At 48.5% G+C, this 10,216-nt stretch overlaps 2 protein-coding genes across 2 annotated transcripts; one reads left to right on the plus strand and one right to left on the minus strand.

Moving 5' to 3' along the window:
• Positions 1-122: 122 nt before the first annotated feature.
• On the plus strand, positions 123-3,757 carry usp49 (ubiquitin specific peptidase 49). The gene is made up of 6 exons (XM_068742180.1): positions 123-720; positions 766-1,529; positions 2,275-2,482; positions 2,989-3,097; positions 3,264-3,469; positions 3,554-3,757. Exons 1-6 carry the CDS (start codon positions 123-125, stop codon positions 3,655-3,657), a joined length of 1,989 nt encoding a protein of 662 aa, XP_068598281.1. The 3' UTR covers positions 3,658-3,757.
• Positions 3,758-6,493: 2,736 nt separating this feature from the next.
• Positions 6,494-9,716, minus strand: tmcc2 (transmembrane and coiled-coil domain family 2). Its single transcript, XM_068742088.1, has 5 exons — positions 9,687-9,716; positions 9,104-9,511; positions 8,410-9,029; positions 7,565-7,700; positions 6,494-6,793 (listed from the first exon to the last, which is right to left on the minus strand). The coding sequence occupies exons 1-5, from the start codon at positions 9,714-9,716 to the stop codon at positions 6,494-6,496; spliced, it is 1,494 nt and encodes a 497-aa protein (XP_068598189.1).
• Between the last annotated feature and the right edge of the window lie 500 nt (positions 9,717-10,216).

The raw sequence follows: 10,216 nt of genomic DNA on the forward strand, positions 1-10,216 counted from the left end.
CAGCGTTTGTATATCAGTCCTTTTATGATCAGATGCTTTTTTTTACTGTTCCTGCAGAATGAGTTGCAGCTCGGCTCCGGGACGCGTGTCCTATCGCTGAGGCCACATGTGCACCAGGAGCGATGGATCGTTGTAAGCACGTGGGACGCCTTCGGTTGGGCCACGACCATTCCATCCTCAACCCGCAAAAATGGCACTGTGTCGACTGCAGTACCACCGATTCGGTGTGGGCCTGCCTCAAATGCTCCCATGTGGCCTGTGGACGTTTCATGGAGGAGCACTCGCTCAAACACTTCCAGCAGTCGCACCACCCGCTGGCTATGGAGGTGCGCGAGCTGGACGTCTTCTGTTTTGCCTGTGGAGACTATGTGCTCAATGATAATGCTGAAGGGGATCTGAAACTCCTCAGAGGGGCCCTCTCTACCGTCCGCGCTCCTGGTAGGCGCTCACTACGCTCCTCTACCGGGAGAGAGTCCATCCCCTGGGTCGGGGAAGGTGGGCCGCAGCCCGCCATGCAACTTGCCTCGCGCCACAGGAGGAAAGCGCTGCTCTGGAGGGCGCTTCAGACGTGGATCGGCAAACATCAGGAGGTGCAGAATGAGCAGAAAGAGAAACTCGAGGCAGCTAGAAGGCAAAAAAAAGACGTGAAGAGGAGACTGATGGAGGAGCTCGGCAACGTCCCTCCCAGAAAGAGTGCCCGGCTTCTCACTCAGGCACCACGTTCAACCATCGCACTCATTCCTTGCAAATTTCGTGACCCTCCAGAACGCCTACCTCCTTCCCCAAAGAAGCCTTCCCTTCTCACCCTGTCCCGAAGGGCTTCGCGGAATGGCAGAGCTGCTAAACTGAGGCGATATTACTCTGCGCACTCAGCGACCCGCCGGAGACTTGCTCCAGGCGTCACTGGGCTGCGCAACTTGGGGAACACGTGCTACATGAACTCAATATTGCAAGTGCTGAGTCATTTGCAGAAATTCAGGGAATGCTTTCTGACTTTGGACCTGTGTGAGACCGAGGAGCTGCTGGCTAAGACCAATCACTCACAGGGGATGAAGGGCGTGGCGGGAGGAGTGGTCGGCCTCGGTAACACCGCGCTGTCAGGAAGCCCTCTCGGACGCGTGGGGAAGACGGATGGCTGGAATTTGCCGATGGGCAAAAAAGAGAGTGCCGTGCCTTCCCCGCGAGCGGCAGAGCTGGTGCAGCCCAAGGAAACGCGCTGCTCCACCCGCCAGCAGATGTCTCTGTGCCATGAGTTGCATACACTTTTCAGGGTCATGTGGTCAGGCCGTTGGTCTTTGGTCTCTCCGTTCGCCATGCTGCACTCTGTGTGGAACCTCATCCCAGCGTTCCGTGGGTACGACCAGCAGGACGCCCAGGAGTTCTTGTGCGAGCTGCTGGACAAAGTGCAGCAGGAGCTGGACACGGAGGGTTCCAAACGCAGGATAGTTATCCCCATCACAAAGAGGAAGCTGTCAAAGCAAGTGCTGAAGGTTCTCAACACCATCTTTCATGGGCAGCTACTCAGCCAGGTGAGTCTGTTTGCGCCTCCACGATGCAGACGTGCCTTCCTGCTGAGCACCTGGCTCAGGGGTGGGCAAACCTTTTGACTCGCGGGCCACAACGGGTTCTAAAATTTGCCAGAGGGGCCGTGCCAGGAACAGATGGCTGGATTGTTTGTGAGGACTAATATAAATGACGTGTAAAAGCCGTTTAATGAAAGGATTTGGCCTTTTACAGGCAGCATTACAGGGAAAAGGTCAAAAAAATGGGGTTTAATTATAACATTTAATTGAATGATATAATTCGGACAAGTTCGGTGGGCCGGATCAAAAAGCCCAACGGGCCGTAGTTTGCCCATGCCTGACCTAGCTCATGAAATAGTTGTGCAAAAATATTCTTCTGCTCTATCCCTCTTACCTGTCCTAAACCTATCTTCAAATCCTTGATAGAAAAAGAGTGGAGACCAAGTAAGGAGAGCCTAACTCTCGACTCCTTTTTTTATAAAAGAGATTCGCTTATAGACTTCCAAAATGTCCCAGAGGTGTTCAGAATGCTTCACCCATGACGTAAAGCCGCACCGATGTGATTTAACGATAATGTGTCGATCTCTACATCACAATAATCATCTGTTTTAAAATGTGCTGATGCCTGGATGTTTTCTAACAAGTAATTCCTTTGCATGCCAGTCGCGTGTTTTACACGTTCCCAGAGACTAAGACTTGCCTGCTGGTTTTTTTTTCCTCATCGGCTTTCGTGCTGTTGCGTGTTTTGCAGGTGACGTGCCTATCTTGTGAGCACAAGTCAAACACGGTTGAGCCATTCTGGGATTTGTCGTTGGAGTTTCCAGAGCGATACCACAGCAGAGGCAAAGGCTCTGGCTCCGCGGCTTACCAGCGGAGCTGCACCCTCACCGAGATGCTGTCCAAGTTTACAGAGATGGAGGCTCTGGAAGGCAGCATTTACGCCTGCAACCACTGCAACAGTTAGTACGGCGTTACGGACAACACGGCACGGAGAAGCACATTTCTGGTCTCCGGTCGCACTGGAATGAACATTTTCAGATCCGATCCTGGCCTTAAATACAGATGGAAATGTGTTTCTGACAAAGGCTTTACTTAATAATGATTCCACATCCTTCAGGGAAAAAACGTCAGCCCGAAGGAGACGTAATAAATAGATTTAGACAATTTACCACAATTCTTTTGAACTTTCCAGGAGAGTTTTGGCGTAGTTTTCATGGTAGAAATGATCGTCGCTACGCTGCAGTTGGATTAGTTTGTTCAGTTCTGACTGAGAAGAAGTCGATTCCGGCCTGAGGCAGGAACCTCAGCCCGGCGCTGACTCCTTGGATGGAGATAGTGACTCAGAAATTAGATTCCTCGATGGAAGCCACATAAAATGTTTCATCTTTTTGCAAAACCTTGTCTTCTCTGCACCAAAAAAAAAAAGCCCGACATCTGCCTTTTCTTTGCTTCACTCTTTTCACAGAAAAAAGACGGAAGTCATCCCACAAGCCCTTAGTCCTGTCGGAAGCGCGGAAGCAGCTTCTGATCTACCGTTTACCTCAGGTCCTTCGGCTGCACCTCAAACGCTTCAGGCGAGTTTCCTTTCCGATCGATTACGTTACACGATGAAAATATTTATAAGCGCTCGAGAAGCCGGCTTTGTTTTCGTGGATTAACTCTGAGCGCTTAAGTACGGGAGAGTGTACCTCCATGCTTGTGAATTCTTTTTGATGCTAACTAGTTCCTGCTGTACGGCAGGTGGTCGGGCCGGAACCATAGGGAGAAAATCGGCGTCCACGTGGCCTTTGACCAAGTTCTGAACATCAAGCCATACTGCTGCCCAGACTCGGGCCACTCTGTCCACAGAGGGGGCTACACCTACGATCTGTCTGCTGTGGTTATGCATCACGGTAAAGGCTTTGGCTCAGGGCACTACACCGCGTACTGCTACAACACAGAAGGAGGTGAGGAAGACGTTCCAGCTGGTCCGCCAATCAAAGTCCCGTTGTTCTGCTGCATAATGCGTTTCCTTTCGCCTTTCCTTTCAGGTTTCTGGGTCCACTGTAACGACTCTGAGATGAAAGTGTGCAGTGTGGAGGAACTGTGTAACACTCAGGCCTATATTCTCTTTTATACCCAGAGGTCTGGCTAGGCACCGCTCGCTGTGGCGTCGACCCGCGCAGCGACAAGAAGCTGCATTTAGGAGAGACGTTGTCATTAAAACAATCACTGTCAACGGTTTGCTGCGGAAAAGATCATCAGATTATTAGATATGCACACCAGTGATGCCAAGGAAAATAGTTTCATTGCATTTCAAATGTTCCTGTCTTTGGATTGTATGATTTTCGGGGTTCTATATTTGAGATTATGAACTTTTAGCCACTTTTTGCTCTGTAAAGAGTAACTATTAATGGTGTTACTGGAATCCTGAGCAGAGAAAGACTTGGCCGGATCATTGTTCCGGCCATTATCTGAGTTCATATCTGTGAAACTGTTTACTGACCTTTAAAGAAAGGCAGACATTTTCACAGAATACAAACCATTTAACTCGAGCTGCCCGGGGTGCGTTTGATTTGTTTTATGTCGCTAACGCCGGCAGGATTTCAAGCAAATGTAGAATAACCCCGTTACATGTAAAGTTTGTGACGATGCAAAAAAAAAAAAAAAAGTGGGTGGAAAATCTCATCTATAGAACCTTTCAACAACAACAACAACAAAATGTTTTCCCAAACAAGCCCACTGGTTTCTGAACCTGTGAGACCGACATGCTGGTAAATGGCCTGAGGACTGTGGCTGTAGATTCGACTCCGTCTCGTCGAACACCAAGTTTGTCCAATATTTTTCTCATGTGTGAGCCTGGGACCGATCAGGCGTCCCCCTGAGACGGCGGTCTTCATGAGCTTTTAATATTCACCATTTGATGCCGTGATTGTCATTAAACTCTCCAAGATGGTTTCGCCATCATGTTCCGCTGGTCGTTTGTCCGTCGTAAAGTCCAGACTCTCTGTGGCCTCTTGTTAAGCGCTTTAAGAACTGGGAACTGTCACTTCTGGAGGCTTTTTAATAGTCACCCCTGTGTGTGTAGCTCCTCATGTCCTCTCCTCTCCTGTACTGTACTGACTGGATGCGGTGAAGAAGAGTCGCTCCTGTTTGTTTTGTAGCCATTCTATGTTTCACCTCCGTGAAGAGAAGCAACGAGTTTGACTCTCAGATACTTTGATGACTGATGGAAAGCTGCACTTTTGAGAAGGGGCTGATCCTGTTGGTCCTGTGATTGTTCATCTTTTCGCTCTGTTGTCTTTAAGTGACAGCCTCCCCCCCCCACGGTTAGACTACTCTGAGCCCGGCTAAAGAGATTCTGCTTTTCTGCAGGACATGAATGGGCAGACTACGATACTAAAGAATGTGTTTCTGAGACTTGGGGTACCGTTATTAGTTCAGCACCTGAAAGCAATATATTGTTCATCTTGACAGGAAATTAAGATAAAATCAGGAATTCTGCTTGTTATACAATGTTTTTTTGTTTTTTTTCTACTCTGCTGTTTCTATCAAGGTCTTTAGAGTTTGCTAGTTAATAAAGAAAAAAAACTGTGTTTGATATGAGTCAAATGCAAAATACATTTGTGAACTCGGTAACAGTCGGAACAATCTAATGACGATGAATGTCTTACTCTTTTTAGTGGTCGGGTGTGGCCATGCCTCTGGCTCTGATCTCCTTGAGTTACGTCTTGTACTGTAAGAATACCTGTCATAAATGTAATTGGTCACATGGGTTTTGCCTGACGGTAATTATTAAAAAAGACAATTTGAAAACCTTTTTGAGTTGTAGTCATTTTTCAGTCATAGTTTTCAAATGCCTTAAAAGGTGGAGCTTTCAGGAGCGTTCGTATGCGTCTTCTCTTCTCCCAATGCTAAGGGAGAGATCCGTGTCTGTAAAAGTAGTAATGAATTAATCCCACAGAAATAGCTTTTAGTTCTGCTTCTTTAAGGTTTGCGATCTAGAATAATCTGGATCAGATGATGCTGATGCAATAGATGTAAAGAAAGAAAAAAAAAAAAAATCTGAAGCAGCAAACTTCCTGGACTGAAGATCAAATGGACGCCTACCTGGGGAGGTGTTCCAGGCATGTCCCACTGGGAGGAGGCCCTGGGGAAGACCAATGCTGCAGAGACCGTGTCTCTCAGCCGGCCTGGGACCCCCCCCCCGGGAGAGCTGGAGGAGGTGTCTGGGGTGGCCCGTCCCCACGATAAGCGGTGGAAGGTGGATGGACGAGTAAAAGTTTATCTTATTGACGACTAAAATTGATTTATGGAGCTTTGGAAACAAGATCAATAGAACTGATGATAGGCGCTGTCCTCTCACACAGCTAAGAACATTTCAAGCAACAGATAAAGCCAGCCTAATATAGGAAATAATGTATTTCTTATTTAGTAAACGGCAATAATTACTTTTTGCAAACTGGATAGAAACTTTACAATTTGTCATGCCAGCTAACGGCTCTGCAACGTCTCGTGGTTCTGAACGGACGTCTCTGGACAGAACAGAATTTATATCGTTGGATTCTCATGATGATTTTTTTTTTTTTTCTTACAGAAAAGCAATGAATGCATCGCACCGCCACCCCAATACACACAACAGGATGTGAAACAAATCTTCAGATAGGACATGTCTGACAACAAAAAGGGCAGTTATCAAAGATTCATGTTGTCATTAAGGAAAAGTTCAGTGCTCAGATGAATGCATGCGTGGAGCACATGACATTCCTCCTCTCAGGCGCAGTGTCAGCGTGAAGGTGACAGGGCCTTAAAGTTATTGTCGGCGGCTCTCGGGTATCATAAATACTTAGAAAATCATGATCCCAAAGATTTGTTTGTTTGGTGACAGCAATGCAATGCAAGGAGACGACTCCACCTGCTTCTCATCTAAACACACCGCGTATTGCCCCCCCCCCCCCTTGGCTGTTTGCAGGTGTCCCTGATTCGGAGGTTCAGCTGGGCGGCAGCCACGGCTCCACGTAGTCCCACTGCTTCCACAGGACGAACAGGAACAGGGTCAGCAGGGTGGTGGCCGCCACCCGGGCCCGCGTCTTCATCAGTGGGGTGATGAAGTTGGCCAAGGTGGAGACGAAGACCAGCAGCACGGCCATGAGCGCCAGGATGACGTTGATGAGCTTTCCCAGCAGAGCTCGAGCGTTGGCGTTCTCCACTCCCTCCAGCTGGACGACCTGCTGCTGCTGCTGCTGCAGCTCCAGCTTGGTGATGCGGGTCAGGCACGACTCCACCGCCTCCTACGTTAGAACCCAGAGTCAGAACGTTAGAGCCTGACTTCATCCATTCACTAGAGTGAATGATGGGAACTCTTTAGTGCAGCACTGGTTATTTCATGAGCGTTCTCTGGATCCGTCCCTCTGCGCCACCATTAACAAGAGCTGGAGGAGGTTGCACAGGTTTGCTTGTTTGTTTGTTTTGTGCAAGGTACACCAAAACGTCTTTGGATTTTGATGAAATTTTGTGGTAGGATTGTCTTTGGGCCACAGAAGAGCATTTTAATAGATAGAAGTGTCCTCCCCCTCCCCCCCTCCCTACATGACTGTGTCAAATTCCATGCACTGGTCAATAATCAACCGAAATATTGAGGAAAAATGTTTTGACGCTCCATTAACTGCAATGTTTTGTAAATAAATTCAAACTGATTCATAATCCAGGATCTCTTCTGGGTCATCACCGAAATGTAATCATCATCTGTTCCTGGTGACATTCCAAACATGTCCTGTAAATTCCATCAAGATCCGTTCAGAATCAGAACGTTTTGAGTTATCTTGCTAAAAGTCAGACAGACAGACAGACGGACAGACAAGCACCAGCGATTACACAACCTCCACCTCGGCGTAGGTGATTATCTTAGGACAATAAGGATAAAGCCTGGAACAGGCAACTGCCATGCGGATTCGGATCCAGATATGAACCATAATCAGGATCTGCGAGGTTTACATGTAAACCGGCACCGAAACGTAGCTGAGCTAGTAGAATCATGAATCTGAAAGGACAATATTTCTTACCTGAATGTCCCTCGCTCTCTCGTAGGACTGGTAGGCGACTTTCTCCTCCATGCTGGCGAGTTCCTGTTTGAGATTAGTCATCTCGTTCTGGTGCAGCTCCGTTAAGTCGTTGAGCTGCTCCTCAAGGCGCTCGTACCTGAACGGAGAGGAAGAAACAAAAACACTCCAGTTCTCTTTGTTCCAGTATCCTCTCTGTTCTATTCAACCTGTAGTTCCTTGTATTGATGTTATTCATATAGTGAAAATATTTCTTTAACTTGATCCCTCTGTCTCGCTGCTGTAACCAACCAGATGTGTGTTGTGTTTCTAAAAGAAGTCTGAAAAATTCATGTTTTACTGAAAAACAACTACAGACAAAAAAAAAAAGTGCCTTATTTAGTGTTTTTTTATTTTCTTTCAAATCACACTATATATTTGGACTCATTGCGGTTTTACTTCTGTAAGAATGAGGAATAAAACTTGAAAGATGACACTCTGGTCATTTCTCTTTTTTTTTTTTTGAGAATCAGATTAAAACATTTTAATGGGATTAATTAGACTCCCTCACAGCAAAGAAGGTCCTGGGTTCAAATCTTCCTAATGCCCCCAGGCTTTTTCTGTATGGAGTGTGGATGTTCTCCCCATTTCTGCTTGGGTTCTTTCCGGGTTCTTGAACTTCCTCCCACCTCATAAAATGCAATAAAGAATTACTGACTCTAAATCGTGTGATTGGTGATGCCTCCCCAGGGGACCCCCCCCCCCCCCTTTACGGAAGAGTCTGGAACCTCCTGCTGAGACTGTTGCCTCCGTGTCCCGGTTGAAGATGGATGGATTCTATCTCAGTAACCCGGACTTTTGCTTGGTACCTGTATCGCTCCTCCTGCAGGCACTGAGTCATGTAGGAGTAGTCGCTCTGCAGCTGTCCCTTCATGTCCTCGATGGCGTCCTCCGTGTGTGCTTGGCCGGCTTTGATCTCCTGCAGACTCTCAAGTAGAGCGTCCCAAGAGCCGTGCGTGTGATGATGGTGGTGGTGGTGGTGCCCGTCCAGTCTGGGACTTCCCATCACTGGACCCAACAACCCCCCTCCTCCCCCAACCCCACCGGAATTGCTGCCCGCCCCGGAGCCCGAAGAGGCGCTGGAGCACTCGTCGTAGCTGCCGTACTTTGGGCTGGAGACCAGCGTGGCGCTTCCACTCAGGGCTCGGGGTGTGGGCGCGTCATCATGGTGGGCCCCAACGCCGTCCTCAAGCGTGTCCTTCAAATGAGCAATGTTATCCGCGCTGCCAAACTTGTTCCTGATGAGACTGGCGAACTCTCTCGGCTTGGAGACCACGGCTGTGTGAGTGAGCGCCGACACGCCGCCTTTGACTCCTTCCACCACGCCACCTCCGAAACCACTGATCCCAGCACGGACGTTGGCGCCTACGTCCTTCAATCCCTGCTGCATGTCCCGCAGGACGTCTTTGGGCTGCCGGGCCGGTCCATTCTAGCGAGAGAGAGAAGAGAAATGAGGCAGCGGAGGAGTGGAGGATCTCAAGGGAAGGAAAGAGGCGATCGTACCTGTTCGATCTCCTTTAGCTTCCTGTGATAGTGCTCTAGTTTCTTGTGCAGGTGTGCGATGGTCTGCGCCGACTTCTGGTTCTTCTTCTCAAACACCTGCTTGATCCGGGTCGCCTGCTGCTTGTCTGCGTTGTGGGCCAGCTTCAGGTACTCGGCCACGTTGTCGTCGCGGGCCTCCTGCTCCACGCGAATCTGCTCCGTGACCTTCAGGATCTTCTGCTGCAAGTGCTCGAGGGCAGCGCGAGTCCTCTGCGGCTCGCCGGCCCCCGAGCACTCAGCGGCCCCGACCACGAGCCCGGGTGCTGCAGCCGCCGCCGCCGCCGCTCCGTCTGCACTGATGTTACCGTCAGACCCCCCGTGGCTGGCGGTGGACGGCACTCCCAGAGTTGCCACCTCACTCTTGTCCAGCTGAGGGGGAGGAGAGGACGAGGAAGTTAATCCAGGGTGGAAGAAAAGAAGTAAAACCACGACAGAAGTCCTGTTAAGACGAAGGGCCGGCGTGTTATTGATTATTAATGGCAAAATACAGTTTGATGTCAAATTTAAATGAAGTCTTCTGAACATAGAAAGCTAAAACTTGTACGTTTCCGATGTGCCGTGAATAGTAAGGCATTGGAAAGGCTTTAATTGATCATTTACAAATATTTATTTGGGTTTAAATACAAAAGAAGGCATTTGGAAATGAATATATATTGTTACAATTGAATAAAAATTAAAAACAATTCTCAGAATTAAGAAGTCATTTGAAGGAAACGTCTTGTAGCTTATTGTGCATTTACAGACTAATATATATAAACTAGCACTTATAAGCATTTATTTAAGCACCTCCGAGGGCGGCTGCTGGAAAACCAGCACAGATCAGATCAAAGTGGCAGCCGGAGAGGTTAAAGGTCCGCCTCCTGGATGTTGCAGATGTGCCATTGAGCAAGGCTCTTAACTTTAAGGCTCTGCTTTGTGTCCATTCATTTACATTTCTTTCAATCGGACTGATTCAGAATACAAGCCTACACTTTTTCCCAGCGTGAGATTTTGTACTCGCTGCAGTGGAATCCACAAATTGATGGGGACCCCCCCCCCCGGCCCCGGGGGTCAGTATTTGCTTCTGTATCCGTC

The sequence above is a fragment of the Brachionichthys hirsutus genome, chromosome 8 (assembly GCF_040956055.1).
Source record: "Brachionichthys hirsutus isolate HB-005 chromosome 8, CSIRO-AGI_Bhir_v1, whole genome shotgun sequence".
Lineage (NCBI taxonomy): Eukaryota > Metazoa > Chordata > Actinopteri > Lophiiformes > Brachionichthyidae > Brachionichthys > Brachionichthys hirsutus.